The 15,649-nt window shown below is 35.4% G+C and overlaps 2 protein-coding genes across 2 annotated transcripts; both read left to right on the top strand.

The window, feature by feature from the left end:
- The first annotated feature begins 1,243 nt into the window (after nt 1-1,243).
- Nucleotides 1,244-7,015, top strand: LUG (transcriptional corepressor LEUNIG). The gene is made up of 19 exons (XM_048114491.2): nt 1,244-1,486; nt 1,766-1,880; nt 2,340-2,437; nt 2,516-2,625; nt 2,873-3,331; nt 3,408-3,496; nt 3,569-3,647; nt 3,728-3,803; nt 3,988-4,037; nt 4,153-4,461; nt 4,546-4,743; nt 4,898-5,143; nt 5,223-5,358; nt 5,470-5,579; nt 5,683-5,832; nt 5,907-6,062; nt 6,186-6,302; nt 6,373-6,579; nt 6,665-7,015. Exons 2-19 carry the CDS (start codon nt 1,849-1,851, stop codon nt 6,806-6,808), a joined length of 2,766 nt encoding a protein of 921 aa, XP_047970448.1. The 5' UTR covers nt 1,244-1,486; nt 1,766-1,848; the 3' UTR covers nt 6,809-7,015.
- Nucleotides 7,016-10,514: 3,499 nt separating this feature from the next.
- Nucleotides 10,515-14,873, top strand: LOC125212333 (paramyosin-like protein). Its single transcript, XM_048112466.2, has 9 exons — nt 10,515-10,666; nt 11,088-11,192; nt 11,423-11,599; nt 12,021-12,100; nt 12,206-12,245; nt 12,352-12,459; nt 13,206-13,286; nt 14,097-14,219; nt 14,698-14,873. The coding sequence occupies exons 1-9, from the start codon at nt 10,652-10,654 to the stop codon at nt 14,755-14,757; spliced, it is 789 nt and encodes a 262-aa protein (XP_047968423.1). The 5' UTR covers nt 10,515-10,651; the 3' UTR covers nt 14,758-14,873.
- The last annotated feature ends 776 nt before the right edge of the window (nt 14,874-15,649 follow it).

The following is a 15,649-nucleotide window of genomic DNA, read 5'->3' as shown; positions in this document are numbered from 1 at the left end:
TTAAATTTATTTTAAAAAATGATTTATTTGGGCATCAATAGCTCGAACACAAATATCTTTAGCACTACATTATTTGCACAACCTTTATCATTATTCACAATCATTAGGCACTAAGGATTGATATTATTGGCATACTTTTCGTATTTCCTATTTATCTTATTGTTTAATTCATTATTATTCACTAATTATAATTAAATTGATTTACAAATGAACAAAACTACTAAAATCACAATAAAACAACGAAAATTTTATAATTGAAACAATTAAATAATTACAAATTTTAATGGGTATCATTTGAATTCACCAATTCAGTGATATTGTTCCATCACGTAGCTACAAAGATATTGAATTCTAATGAAATTGATTTACAAATGAAAGAATATATTTAAAATTACATTAAAACAACCAAAGAATATACTAATTATTCTAATTTACATAATTAGTAAACAGTTACGAAGTTCAGTAGGGCATCTATATTGAATGGTATATCCGACCACTTAAGTCACCGAAGCTTAAATATTGCAGCGATTGTGTTGAGTTTTCGTGGGGTGTATATAAGTTGGTCGATAATTTCTATCCAACACAATGACATAATTATCAAACAATACATTAAACTGAAAAAAGAATTTAACTTCATATTATGGGAGAAAAATAAGGACAGTGTGAAAGCTTGAGAAAGTGATAATGAAAGTATTTATAAATAGAAAAAAATAAATTAAGTGATTTTGCTTTAAAAAAACTAAAGCATACTATATGTAGTTTTGGGTTGACCCAAAAAGAGTGTGCTCAAATAGTGAAAATGATTGTCTTATTAGGACTATGCAACTTCGTGTTCGTGTTCAATAAGCACCTCGTTGCGAATGATCTTGTACCGAGAAAAAGAAGGAAAAGAAATACCCAACTCCTGCAACTTAACCTGACAAACACCAAAGGGTAAAAACGTAAATCACATACTAGAATAAAACTACGACAATCTAGAAAAGAATGAAGGAATGCGAGATTACCAAAGCTGAAAGGGTTAGAAAATAAATATGACAAAATACGAGCCCCCCAGTCGAAAGCCTGTTCCAAAAGCAAAAGACTAAATAAAATGACATTCTCACCCCCGCACCCTCCAGCCCCTCGGCGCCCCACAGGGCTATAATGGTCAATTCAATACTGGCCTCTTCTGCAACCATTGGTCAAAACAGTAAATTCGAGAAACTGAAAGGGTCTCGCGAGTAAATTCATGTCCGATAGCCATTATGATATCTGCAACAGCCCCTCTTCAATCCCACCAACAAAGCTAAATCCGAAATAAAAAGAGAATTTCTTCTTAGTTTTCTGCAAAACCGAACAGCTACAGCTACTTCCACTGCTGCTCTCTTCAATTTCATTTCATTCCCCTAAAAAACAGCGAGAGAATATAAAGGGAAAATAAAGAAAGAGAGAAGAAGAAGAGGGTTCTTCTTGTTTTCTTCTTCTTATTTTGTTATGGCGTTTATAGGTAATAATCTGTGTTTATCTTCTTTTCAAGAGATAATTATATTCGCGGATGTGCGTTTTTTTCAACCTTTTAGTGTGTGTTAATAGTTCTAATTTGGTTTTCTGGAGCTTATTTTGCACTTCTATTAAGATTTCGTGGTTGGAACTCAGTTGGTTGGGTGTATTTTAACCCTCGGTATTCAAATTTTGTACATCTTGGGAGGAAGTGATAAAAGATTGAATTTTTATCGTAATTGGGGTTATTTTGAATTGGGGTTTGATGCAATACTATTTGTTTCAGATGATAGAGGAGGGAGAAATTGAAGGAAAGATTGTTTCCTGAGGATCTGACATTTGTGTCCTGCTCTACTGGGCTGCGGAAAAATGTCTCAAACCAACTGGGAAGCTGATAAAATGTGAGTTTTTGTTCACTTTTCGGTACTACTTTTTGCCTGAAAGTTGTTCTTTTTGGTGGTTTATGTTCCTACTTCATCGTATTGTTCTTGCTGTTTTCGTGAAGGGTTTCTGATTTTTCAGGTTGTTTTACTAGGTCAGTTGGTTTAGGGAAGTTGTGTAGTCTTGGAAAGTATGTATGCTCTTATTTTGGGGTTAGGCAGGATGAATTTAGATTCCCCTAATAATAGGGTTTTCATTTGTGGTGTAGGCTGAAGATGATGATTATCGTTTATGTGTTTTTTTGTTTTGGATATGTAGCTATTCTCATGGTTGAATTCTGTCATTTCTGGCCTACATTCTTGGTTACAGAATCATAGTTGACCCTTGTTTAATGCATGTGCTTTGATTTTTATGGTTTGTGTATGCTTCGAGTAAAGGTGTGCATTTTAAAGTTGTTTCTTGACTCTGGTTGTTTTCAGGTTGGATGTCTATATTCACGATTATTTAGTGAAGAGGGATTTGAAGAAGACTGCTCAGTCTTTCCAAACCGAAGGAAAAGTATCATCCGATCCTGTTGGTCTGTACACATCACGCCTAATGTAGCATGTTTTGTTTTATGTAGAGATTCTAATTATTTATTTTTTGCTTGCTTCAGCTATCGATGCTCCTGGTGGTTTTCTCTTCGAGTGGTGGTCTGTCTTTTGGGATATTTTTATTGCCAGGACAAATGAGAAGCATTCTGAGGTTGCTGCATCTTATATCGAGGTTAGCTACTAACTCAGTACAACAGTGTTATAGGAGTAGCCCCTAAACAATATGATGATACTCCGTTTTGAGTCTGTTGGTTTTCTTGTAATATAAGCACCTATTTATTGTTTTTGACTTTTTAGTTTTTACTAATTTAGTGCTTAATAGTTGTTATTGCATGGTTATCAAGAGTTAGATAGTTCTTTTCATGATGAATATCTCTCTTGTGGTTGAAATCTTATGATTTTTTTCCCGAATAAATCAGACTCAGTCAATGAAGGTGAGGGAGCAACAGCAGCAGCAGCAGCCACCGCAGTCGCAACACCAACATCAACAACAGCAGCAACTGCAGATGCAGCAGCTTTTATTGCAGAGGCAGGCTCAGCAACAGCAACAACAACATCAGCAACAACAGCAACAACAACAGCAGCAACAGCAACATCAGCAACAGCAACATCAACAACAACAGCAGCAGCAGCAACAACAACAACAGCAGCAACAGCAGCAGCAACAACAACAGCAGCAGGCACATCAGCAGCAGCAGCAGCAGCAGCAACGGCGTGAGGGTGGCCACCTTTTGAATGGTTCGACTAATGGGATTGTTGGAAACGATCCTCTAATGAGGCAAAATCCTGGCACTGCCAATGCTTTGGCAACAAAGATGTACGAAGATAAATTAAAGCTCCCTGTTCAGAGGGATTCCTTGGACGATGCAGCCTTAAAGGTACAAGACTATGTCAGGCTTAAGAATGAACCACTACTATGAAGTCAGTTTCTAACACTGTGATATTTGCTTTCAGCAAAGATTTGGGGATAATGTAGGCCAGCTTTTGGATCCTAACCATGCTTCGATCTTGAAGTCAGCTGCAGGAGCTGGCCAGCCGTCTGGGTATGATAAATATCATATGGATGCTTTTACTTATTGATGCTTTTCTGACCAGTGGTGAAATTTATGTTTCAGGCAAATGCTGCACAGTTCTGCAGGTGGAGTATCTCCGCAAGTGCAAGCAAGAAGCCAGCAATTTCCTGGGTCTGCACCGGTCAGTATATTCATTGCATCTTTGTTTAGATTTTTTACTTGTATCTTAATTTTGTTTTATGCATGTATACACATCACCAGGAAATCAAAACTGAAATGAATCCTATGCTCAATCAAAGAGGTGCTGGCTCTGAAGGCTCACTGATTGGAATCCCTGGTATGCTCTTATTGTTCGTCCTGCTTCCAAGTAATATTTTTTGGGAATTTCTGTTAGTGAAGCCATTTAAACTTTAAAGAAACTAAAAGGCGAAATCCTAGACCACAAGCAGAGTTTGTACATGCCAGCTCCATTATTGATCGTATATGTGTTATAACTAATAGTACTATTCTGCATGTTTTAGGGTCAAATCAAGGTGGTAACAATTTGACGTTGAAAGGATGGCCTTTAACTGTAAGTACATTAGTTCTGACACATTGGTAAAACTCCCTTTGAAGCAATTTATGTTATGCCGAGGTTGGATACTTATCTATCCTCTTCTTCTTATGTTCTGTTTGTTTCTTTGCAGGGTCTTGATCAACTTCGTTCTGGTCTTCTCCAGCAGCCAAAGTCGTTTATGCCGGGTCCTCAACCCTTTCATCAACTACAGATGCTGACACCTCAGCACCAGCAGCAGCTTATGCTTGCACAGCAGACTCTGACTTCACCATCCGCCAATGATGTAGAGAGCAGAAGGCTGAGGATGCTACTGAATAACCGAAGTATGTCTATGGGGAAAGATGCGCTCTCTAATTCAGTCGGAGATGTAGTTCCTAATATTGGATCCCCACTGCAAGCTGCGGTTTTGCCTCGCACAGACCCGGAGATTTTGATGAAGGTATCTACCATTGACAGTTGTTTCTTGGGTCATTTCACATTATTCGAAACAGGTAAGTAATGGCATTTTTTTATTGTTGTATAGATGAAGATTGCACAAATGCAACAACAGCAACAGCAGCAAAGCAATAACCAAACGCTACAACAGCAACATCCACAGCACAGTCTCTCGGGTCAGCAACCTCAGAGTTCTAATCACAATCTCCAGCAAGACAAAATTATGGGTGGCGGAAGTGTTACGGGTGATGGTAGCATGTCGAATTCATTCAGAGGGAATGATCAGGTCTGTCATTTTAATTTTAAAATAGTACTTCATAGTAGTTTCTTCTGCATCAATCTGTGATCTCTTACCAAAGCCTGAATGCAGAGCTTAATAAGTGCATGTTATGAGTGTTGAGTTAGTGAATTAACACGGTCTTTCATGCGTTCGTTTCAAGGCTTCTAAAAACCAGACTGGAAGAAAACGAAAGCAGCCTGTGTCGTCTTCTGGACCTGCTAATAGCTCAGGAACTGCAAACACGGCTGGTCCTTCTCCTAGTTCAGCTCCGTCGACGCCCTCTACTCATACACCTGGGGATGTGATGTCAATGCCTAATATGCCACACAACGGTAGTTCTTCGAAGCCTATGATGATGTTTGGATCTGATAACACTGGTACCCTAACATCACCATCGAACCAGTTGGTGAGAACCGTAGCCACATCCTAGTTTTTATGGATTAAGTTTGTTCGATCCTGAAGTTTCTCATTTATTTGTTCGACAGTGGGACGATAAAGATCTCGGGCAAGCTGACATGGATCGTTTCGTGGATGATGTTGAAGACAATGTAGAGTCTTTTTTATCCCATGACGATGCCGACCCACGAGATGCAGTTGGCCGTGGTATGGATGTTGGCAAAGGTAAGTTAAAGGTTTCCAATGCAGCTTTCACTATATAGAGTCCCCTTGAGGAATGAGGCTTGGAAGATATTCGTCTTCTGGGAAATTAATATGTTCTGGTCCTATATTCAGGATTTACATTTGCTGAGGTCAGCTCTGTTCGTGCTAGTACAAGTAAAGTCGTGTGTTGCCACTTCTCATCAGACGGGAAGTTACTTGCCAGTGGTGGTCATGATAAGAAGGTATTCATTGGAATTGAGTCGTGATTGAGATGACTAGCTGTGCACCGATATGCACCTGTTATCGTTTTTGTCACTGCGATAACAAGTCATACTAATTGTGCAGGCTGTTTTATGGTTCACGGACACTTTGAAGCCAAAAACTACACTCGAGGAACACACTTCGCTTATTACTGATGTGCGCTTCAGCCCTAGCATGGCCCGCCTCGCCACATCATCATTCGACAAGACTGTCCGTGTCTGGGATGTGGAAAATGTTAGTCGAATATATTCTTCTTAAAAAATTTGTCTTCTACTAAGATTTCTGTTATGACTATCTTCGTATTGCAGCCTTCGTACTCTCTTCGGACCTTTACAGGGCATTCATCTGGTGTAATGTCATTGGACTTCCACCCGAACAAAGAAGATCTCATATGCTCCTGCGATGGTGATGGCGAAATAAGATACTGGAGTATCAATAATGGTAGCTGTGCACGAGTTTTCAAGGTACCCTACAGCGAAACGACAACCTCTTTCTCCGCTTTGCCTTTGTCTTTGCTTCACAGTCGAATGTTGTGTCTTTATTCAATGCAACAAAATTTCTTGACCTCCCTCGTCTGGTTGGATTAGGGTGGAACTTCCCAAGTAAGATTCCAGCCCCGACTTGGACGGTATCTTGCAGCCGCCGCTGAAAATGTCGTGTCAATACTGGATGCAGAGACACAGGCCTGCCGGCATTCATTGAAGGTACATACCTTGAGTCGAACAATTCCTTGCATGTTCGTCATTTTCACCTTTGTTCTAATCTTGAGTACAGGGCCACACGAAACCTATCCATTCAGTCTGCTGGGACCCATCAGGAGAACTCCTGGCATCCGTAAGTGAGGATTCCGTGAGGGTCTGGTCGATGAGATCCGGGAAAGAAGGGGAGTGTGCGCACGAGCTTAGCTGCAACGGCAACAAGTTCCACTCTTGCGTTTTCCATCCCACCTACTCCTCGTTGCTCGTCATTGGCTGTTATCAGGTAACTAACTCGACTCATTAAAATTGCTGTTGCTCATAACGTTGAGATTGACTGGGGCCATGTTGCGGTTTGTGTGACATAACAGTCTCTAGAGCTATGGAACATGACTGAGAACAAGACGATGACCCTCTCCGCCCACGATGGGTTGATCGCGTCGTTGGCCGTCTCCTCGGTGGCAGGCGTGGTTGCATCGGCCAGCCACGACAAGATTGTGAAGCTGTGGAAGTGAGAACCAGAAATGCTTAGCTTTTGTGGATGGATGTATTTTGTCTGATTTTGTGATTTTATTTTGAATTTTCTTTTCTTTTCTTGATAGGTTGTTATGGGAAACAAACTTGGTAGGTTTAGAACTAACTGTTAATTTGTTATGTTGCTTTTGCTACTCACTAAATTTCTACTGTTTATGTTGGTTCGTCTCTCACAACATTTCTTGCTATTTTTTAGTAATTTTTTTCAATGCACTTTCATTTTAATGTAAAATAGCTTCATTTTTTCGATATAAAAAACAACGGCTACTTCTACTTGTATGATTGTATTTCACACGTCTCTCTTAAAAAAATTATCTAACTTTTTTTTTTTTGCCATCTGTCAAATTTAATCTATTTGATGATGTGCCCGAAGTTTATTTTATGGGACGAGTGGAGTAACAATTGTGAAAACATTTAGAACAATACTAGAGTTCAATTCTTTAAATGTAGTGGAGTAACAATTGAGAAAACATTTAGAACAATACTAGAGTTCAATTCTTTAAAATACATTTAAATGTTTGATTACTAAAATAAGTGAAATCTAAAACTAAGGGATAATAATCGTGAAATGTATGTATTTTGAAATTTTTGTAAATATAATATGATTCAAAGTTCAAACTTTTTTCTAATTATAGAATGGAGATAGATGTTATGACGATATGCAAATTTGAACTTGCATGATACTCCAATTATTTTTAGTTAGTCAAAATGTGAATTATGTTATGGTATCTAATGAGTCTTTAGGGTTTAATAATATGATATTACTATTATTTTTTCTTTCTTCAATATTTTTCCTCTCATATTTACTCGCTTTCAATTGTAAATATCTTAACTATTTTTTTTTTCTCTTATCGATTTTGCAATTGAAATTCATCATCTACTACCGGAATTAAATTTTAATGGTTGATGGAGGGATTATAATTCAAAAGAACTAGTTATTGATCAAATTTAAAAGTCAAGTCCAAAACTTTAATACTAATATATACTCCTTGAACGTAAGATAAAATTCAATTGTTTTGAAACAAAACTCATAAATCATAACAAAAGTAAGTTTCACTCAAAACATTCACCTATAAATAGGCGCTACCTATTTTTCCTCATTAAAGAACTAAAAACTGGACGAAGAGCTCAAAAAACTATAACCAAATGTATATTGAAACTCGACTCATTTGATAAACGGTTTCATCTCTAGCAAGCCAGAGTTTGAGTCATCTCGAGTGTGTGTATCGTTGTACATAAATAAAAACATAATTGTAAACAAATGTGATGAATTTCTCCTTAAAAAGATAGGAAAAAAATGGGGACTCAGATGAAATATGTCATCAAAGGCATCAAAGCCAAATTATGAACGACGAGCGAACCAAATGATATTATCTTCATTGTCCCCTAAATTTCAATACTTTGATTTAACCAAAATATAACAAAAATCAAAGAAGAAAGAAGCAAAGAGAAGAAAGAAAATTACCCAAAAAACTTAGACATACAATAAGGGAACTAAACTAAGCTGAATAAAATGATTGAGATAGTACAATTATGTGGAGGAATTGAGTTAAATAGAGGTGTCATTGCGTTTCCTCCAAGTTGTGGATAATAATTAAATAGTCAATAATGTGACTTTATTCCATGTTGTGATATAATATTATCATTAATTTTGACGAGAATGATGGCTGGCCAAATATACCTCTTCCTTTTTCAAAGAGTTTTCATGCTACTATGCATATTCAATTTTAAATGTTAAGTGCCTTTTCTCTTTTGATAATTTAACAAGTATATATGAATATTGTTTAGAGAAAAGAAATACAAATTGATATACTAAATTCATATAGAGATGGGCGGAGGGAGGGTGGGGCCAGGGGGCCCATGGTCCCCCCACTAATTTTAAAAAAATCTAGGAGTATTTTTACAATTTCATATTAATTATAATTTATAATATATATATAATATTAAAGATAGATTTCAGCAAAATTATACTCCATAAATCGTTTCCTCTTAATTAGTTTTCTCCTTCTGCCGCAATTCTACTTCTTCTGCAGCATAATCTGAAATCTGGTTATCTAAAACTAGGTTTTTTTAAAACTCAAATATAATTCAATTGATTTTTCTATATATGTTGTTTTTTTGTTTGGCTGCAATAGTTATGTAAATCGAGACCTAAATAATCATATTCAAGCTCTAAATTGTTACACATAAAATTCAAATAGGGAGAAAGAAGATAGCTTATGTAAGTCAATGGCTACGGCGGTTCTGTGTTGAAATTCTTTAACCCCTATTCTTAATTTGATGTGTATGTATTAGTAGTTTTACACTATTTGATTAGTGGCAGCAACATTTTAGATTTGAGCATATTGTATATTTTGTTTACTCTTTATTCTTTTAGTTGTGAAGCATAAGATGAACTTTATCCTTTTTTGTGTATGATTTATATTTTGCAAACTTAATCAGTGTTGACTATTTTAATAGGCATATGGATCGTTATTTCAAGAAACTTAATTTCGTTGATTCTTCATCAGTTGAATGATTTCTTAGTTCCTTATATGGAAAATGATGTGTTTGTTAAAGTTACCAATGAACTTAATATGCAGCGATTTCAAAAGATGAAGAATAGAAGACAAATGTTATGATGTGATTGCATTTAACTTTTATATTTTGAACCTTATAATTTAATTTATGTAATTTTTTTTAAGTTTAAATTTGGACCCTCATGATGAAATTTATGGCTCCGCCACTCAGTTGTGTCTTTGACTCTTGATTGAGAAAGGTGACATATGACATTATAAATAAACAACATAAACTAACGTATAATGATTAAAGTGTTTGGAGTATTAGGATTTTTTTGGAGTATAATAATTAAAGTGTATCATATTCTTATTACTAATATTTTGTTGGGGAAAAAACAATCCTTTACAAAATAAAAATATTAATTATTACTCCCTTCGTCCCACAAAGGTTGTCCCATTTTTTCATTTCCGTTCGTCCCACAAAGTTTGTCTCATTTCACTTTTACTATTTTTGGTAGTGGACCCCATATCCCACCAACTCATTCTTCCTCACATTTTATTATAAAACTAATACAGTACTTTAAAAGTAAGACCCACATTCCACCAACTTTTTCAACTCACTTTTCATTACATTTCTTAAAATCCGTGCCGGATCAAAGTGGGACTATCTTTGTGGAACGAAGGGAGTATAATTTATGAAATTATGCATATCACCTTATAATATTATGCCTAGCACAAATCTTAATTATATCATATAAGCTCTAATACATTGCACCAAACAAAATGTCATTTCGTTCATACAATTTCATTCCTAAATGAGTTATCTGCTATATTAAACATGCGCTGATAGGAGTAGTACATGGCAGTAGTAATATAATAAGTATTATGCATTAGTACAAAACGGAGCTATTGCATATACATTCCATATTATGTCTTCACATTCCAAAAAAAGGTGAACTTAATTTATTTTTATGATATCACTCGATTTAATAATAGTATGATAGTATTCAATATTTTGAAGATTCATTAATTGACAGTTTGAAAATATATAGGACGTGTTTGACTAATATACTAATCACACTCCGATTTTAGCGAATTGTAATCAGCATTCAGCCAACTGTATTAGAGTAATGCAGATCTGCCAAACAGCGCCTTAATTGTTTCTCCAAAATAAAATGTCAATTTTTTAAATCCCGATTCATTTTTACGACATTTTTTAATCAATTTCTAAAAACTAAAACAATTTTTATAAATTCATGATAATTTAAATTTTTATATGCTTGGAAGTTGGAACTGGTTTCCTCCATCAGCTGCAAAATCCAAACAATGGAAAAAGACGAGGTAACTCTGATGAATTTGTTTACTCAATTCATCGAAGAAGATCTCTTTCATTGATCAATTGAATTTTACGCTTATCCAAACATGTACAGTTTCTAGAATTTTTTACTTGCCTACTTGAATTATCCGGTTGTGGGGAACTTGATTAATTTAGTCGGAGAAGAAAGTTACTCGAAGAATTCCAGCTATAGCGGTAGAGAATTGATTGATTCGGTGAATAATAGGCTGTATTTCTATCTTGTTTAGTTGTGATCGTTGATCTATGCTTAGCATACAGGAAAATGTAGTTCATAAACTCCATTTGAAGAATTTGGGCCTTTGTATGTATTTGCTGCTGTAGCGCTAGAATTAGATGGCAAGTATTGCAGAATGTGGTTAAATTATTAAATCGTGATTGTGTTTTGCTTATTATTGGGATGAACAGGAGGAGGATGTTATGGAGGAAGTGCGAATTCTACGCGAAAAAATCGATAAAGAGTGCCCTAATTCAATTGGATGGAGACTGATTTCACTTTTGGGGTCTATGAAGGTCATTTCACCTCTTCATCATGTGCTTATCTTCATCTCTAATTATTGGTTAATGATCACAAAGTTCATATCCCCGAGCGGAAGCTTGTTATAATCCTTTTTTATGCAATATGTTGAGTTAAATGATACGGAACTATCACATTTCTGCAGAAGTCTCATCACTTCCTTTGCAGCAGTTTCATTGCTGGGGCAGATTGTTATCTATGGCTGACTTTTACTTTTGTTTCTTAGGAGCTTGAGAAACAAGAATTAGATTTCCAGTCCCAATGCAGTTCAGACTGCTCAAGATTGCAGAAGGAGGTTGATGAACTTGATAAGATGTTGAATAGTGGTGCAAATTATGAACATTCTGATGCATTTCACCATTCTTTTCAAGACTCCAGTGAGAGACTTGAGTCGGTAAAGAAGGTTAGACGTAAAGCCTTTCCGCCTACCACAAGTAATAGATGGATATTTCATGAGCAATGCTTTAGCATATTTCTTGTCTTTGGGTAATCTCAATGAAAATTGTTGTATTCCTATTTTTTTTCTTTCAGTTGGAGACAATTTTTGTCAATCTGACATTTTGAATGCTTTATTTCTTTTGAGCAGTGGGAGATTTTACTAGTTATTTCTCCCACTCTAAACTGGGTGATCTTTTAGATTTGAGCCTGTGAATTTTTTCCTCATTTACTCTGCTTTGCTTCTAATTTTGTGATCTCGTCTTCTGCTAATTCTGCCTTCATTTAACTCGTATTTTATTTATGTTTTTCTGTTCTACTTAACTGAGTGCTGGTAAGCATTCAGCTTAAACGCTCTAATTGATGCTCTCTCTCGGTGTCAATTATAGGAACTCGCCACAAAACTAAGAGCGATTGTGTCACTAAAGAGGCAGCTTGATGAAGTACCATCACAGGCTGAACTAATACAGTACCCTCCTAAGCATCTCTTTCTACCACTTCTGAAATTAACCCCACAAAATTCTTACTTGCTTAGTTTCCATCGTTTTGTTTGAACTTCTGATTAATGATTCAGGTACGAACTTCGACTTTCTGAACTCAACACTCAAATTCAGGTAAAGAGTTGGCATTTTGAAACTATCATGAGCATTTATATTCTCTGTGTTATTGCTTATATATAAGGCTGAACTGCACATAGATTTGTTTTGTTTTTTTCCGTAGAAAACGCTCCGACAAACACGGAAGCACTATGATACATATAATGCTTTATTGGAGATTAAAGATTTGATGCTCAAAGAAACATCCTTGTTGAATTCAATTAATTTGCAGGTAAAGCTTGTAGAATTAGTTCATCTTTTGTTTTCCCTCAGCATCCCATTTTGTGCTTGGTCTTAATAATTTGCTTGATTCATTTTCATTGTGATTGGTACATTTGTCATGTTGAATCTGCTATTACTTCTAGTAAATTGCCTCTCTGAAAGTCGCCATATGTTTTAAAAATGACCTCATTCAGTCAGTTTCCCCCTCATTTGCTACTACTTACTGAGACCAAGTTCAGTTTAACATGCTATTAGTTCCCTTTATAAATACTCAACATGTCCATACATGTGGTGTTTACAGAACTACAGAAGTCATCAAGAAGTTTCACAAATTGTGCTCACAATTGAAGTTGAAGTTACCTAGAATCCAATGTTATTAAAGGATGTGAGTCTGTGACCCACTATCTGTTAATGCACTGGCAATGGCTAGTGTTACTAAACTACAGACGTAGGTGTTCCACTATCTCATTTATCTATAAGGAGTATTGCTATGGAGGGAGGACCTACAGGTTGGATGTCAGAGATAGTAAACAGTTTTTAAAATCAAGCTTTAACCCATCAAAATGCTGATTGAATAGGAAAATTTTGGAATGTTTGAAATGTGCGGTAGGCTTTTAGATGAAAGGAAATAGCATGTGAACAACATACCTTTAATCTCTTTACTGAAATTATGTCCCCATTAGCTTTTCTTTACGTAAAGTTTGTAGTTGAATTGTGATGGTGCCACTCACATTTATTATATGTTTGCCCTTGTAGTTCCAAAATGCTATTACTAGTGCTGATGGAAGGATAAAACTCACGAACTCCCTGGAAGGAATTTTAAACGGGACTCAACAGGTATCCATTTTGTACGTGCATTTCTACAAAAACTGAAATTAATCTAACCATATAACTTTAACTAGCATCTTGAAGATTTCATTCCATCCACTACTATCTTGGGAAAGTATATTTTAGAAAAATGCTTTGAGAAGGTTCATGCAGAGTATATAGATGAATTTGGAAAAGTGAGAGCTGGAAAGTTTGACCAGTTGAGTCGATAACTTGATTAGACATTTTATTTTGAGACGTGTTTGATTTACTTGGAATGAAATGACAGATTAAGAGAGTGTTCTGCTTATGGGCTTTAGTTGTTGAAAATTAGGATATGTACTCTTGAGAATAATAATATCCCAAACTCGAATGTGTATTTTTGTTCACTTAAGGAAATTCATCTTATAACAAAGAGTGAGTAGTGGGAACTCATAAAATGGTAACTGTAGATGCAAATAGTAGTGTCACCAGACTCACCCTTCTGTCAGAACTTGTGAAACTAAAATCTCTTTATCAGTTTCAATAGCCATAAACTTGATCTATAGAGTGACAAATGTTTCATGTTGCTTGTTATCATCTAAAATCTGCTGTCTGTTTCCGTTCATGATCACAACTTTTACAAAATTAAAGTTCTAAACCTCAACTCTAATCAACAGTTAACCTTTGAACACAACATAACTTGCTAATGTGAAAATTGGGTATGAATTTGTTGAGATGGTGTCGTTTCCCTTTTCCCTTTTCACCTTCCAATGTTCCTTGGTTTCTGGTGTTCACAACAGTTAGTTCGCCTAATTACTCACTGCTTTCTAGTGATATCCGCATGCCCTAATGTTACAGAAACTTGAGAAGGTGCAATTGACACATGAATTAGAACAAAAGTCTTGCAATTCTATTAAAGAAAAGTACACCGCTGCAATTTCAGAGCAAAGACGGAGCTCTTCTCTCGTGAAGCTTTTCCAGGTATTATATTCCTCCAAATTTTCACCTCCTAAACTAAGAGACCCTTGATTATATCTAGTTCGTACCCTTTTCATTTTAGATTATCAGAGTTCCCAACATTGTCGTATAGTTCAAGATCGGTTCGAAATTTTTTTGGCATAGTGTGCTCACTATACCTACTCAGTCAAAGATATACACGCAAATGATCAAAAAACGTTATCCATATCTCATAAGCAATTAGTCAATGATTCTTCTGTTTGGATAACATAGCATGTTTTTAATGCTCCCCCTTATAAGCAATTAGTCAATGATTCTTCTGTTTGGATAACATAGCATGTTTTTAATGCTCCCCATTGCACTCTCTATTGCTTTGATGACTCTAAAGCAACTCTTTTGTCTTATGTTGACCAGTTTCCTTTTTTTCGACTAGCTTTGATGTCGAATTCTCCACTTAGTTTTGATCAGTGTTTATTTATGCTACACCAATATACATTTTCAGGAAGAATGCGCAAGGAACGAAAGGCTTCGATCTCAAATGCATGAACACAGGATATCATAAATCATTTTCCCTCTGTATACTTAAGCACATTTTTGAATATGATAACATTTTGATTTTATAGTTTAACTAAATGATCTTTACATTTCAATATTATCACACCATTGTTTGTTTGTGTAGAGAGGATGGACTATATTTATTGTCTTTTTAATGATTGATGATGACTTAAAAAAGCCTAATGCAGCCAAATATCCCTATTCTTACATTAATGAGGAAAGAAAAAGATGGTTTCTCTTTGAAAAAATTACTATAATCTTGAAATGTTTTTGTTTCAGTTGAGTTGATGTTGACTAGTGGTTTAGAAGAAGCCAATCCACCCCATGTTTTTCTCAATAGTTTGGTAGTGTGAAGACAAAGCTAAAAAGACTAAAGTGATCAATTTTGGAACTATTAGTACTGAAGATTAATTAAATCGATTTGAGTACGTAATCGCAGCTAATTAATTCCTCAAAAAATTTGTCACTACTTAAGCATTATCATCTACGCTTGTGGGTAGCCACTAGGTTTGTTTTTTTGTGTGTTTGTTGTAGATTGTTAGTCTATTTAATTTCCATTTAGGCAGCTGATTAAGTGAATCAAACACAATAAGACGTCACTCTTAGATATCGCAAGTAATATTTAAAAAGTATATCATTCTCAACAATAATGTTCATTAAATAATTAATATATAGTCTCAAATTTTAATACACTCTCCAAATGTTAAAAGGTTGGCAAGCCATAAATATATTGATTATTAACATGTGGCGCATTTATAAGCAAATACATAAACCTAAATAAAGAAGAGAGCCAGATAGGTAATCTTTGTGTATGTATGTTAAATTAAAATTGGTCACTGAATTTTCTAATCTCTCCAAAGGTGATAAACAAATTAAATGGACTTAATTATGAAGTAATT

This window comes from Salvia hispanica, chromosome 3, assembly GCF_029641045.1.
Source record: "Salvia hispanica isolate PSC_SH4W2 chromosome 3, Shi_PSC_v1, whole genome shotgun sequence".
Lineage (NCBI taxonomy): Eukaryota > Viridiplantae > Streptophyta > Magnoliopsida > Lamiales > Lamiaceae > Salvia > Salvia hispanica.
This window is presented reverse-complemented; position numbering and strand designations above follow the sequence as displayed.

Coding starts and splice junctions, on each gene's coding strand:
- LUG (XM_048114491.2), top strand. CDS start 1,849: ATGTCTCAAACCAACTGGGAAGCTGATAAAAT. Junction 1,881..2,339: donor AACTGGGAAGCTGATAAAAT/GTGAGTTTTTGT, acceptor GGTTGTTTTCAG/GTTGGATGTCTATATTCACG. Junction 3,804..3,987: donor CTCACTGATTGGAATCCCTG/GTATGCTCTTAT, acceptor TGCATGTTTTAG/GGTCAAATCAAGGTGGTAAC.
- LOC125212333 (XM_048112466.2), top strand. Junction 12,101..12,205: donor TCACAGGCTGAACTAATACA/GTACCCTCCTAA, acceptor TTAATGATTCAG/GTACGAACTTCGACTTTCTG. Junction 12,460..13,205: donor TGAATTCAATTAATTTGCAG/GTAAAGCTTGTA, acceptor TTGCCCTTGTAG/TTCCAAAATGCTATTACTAG.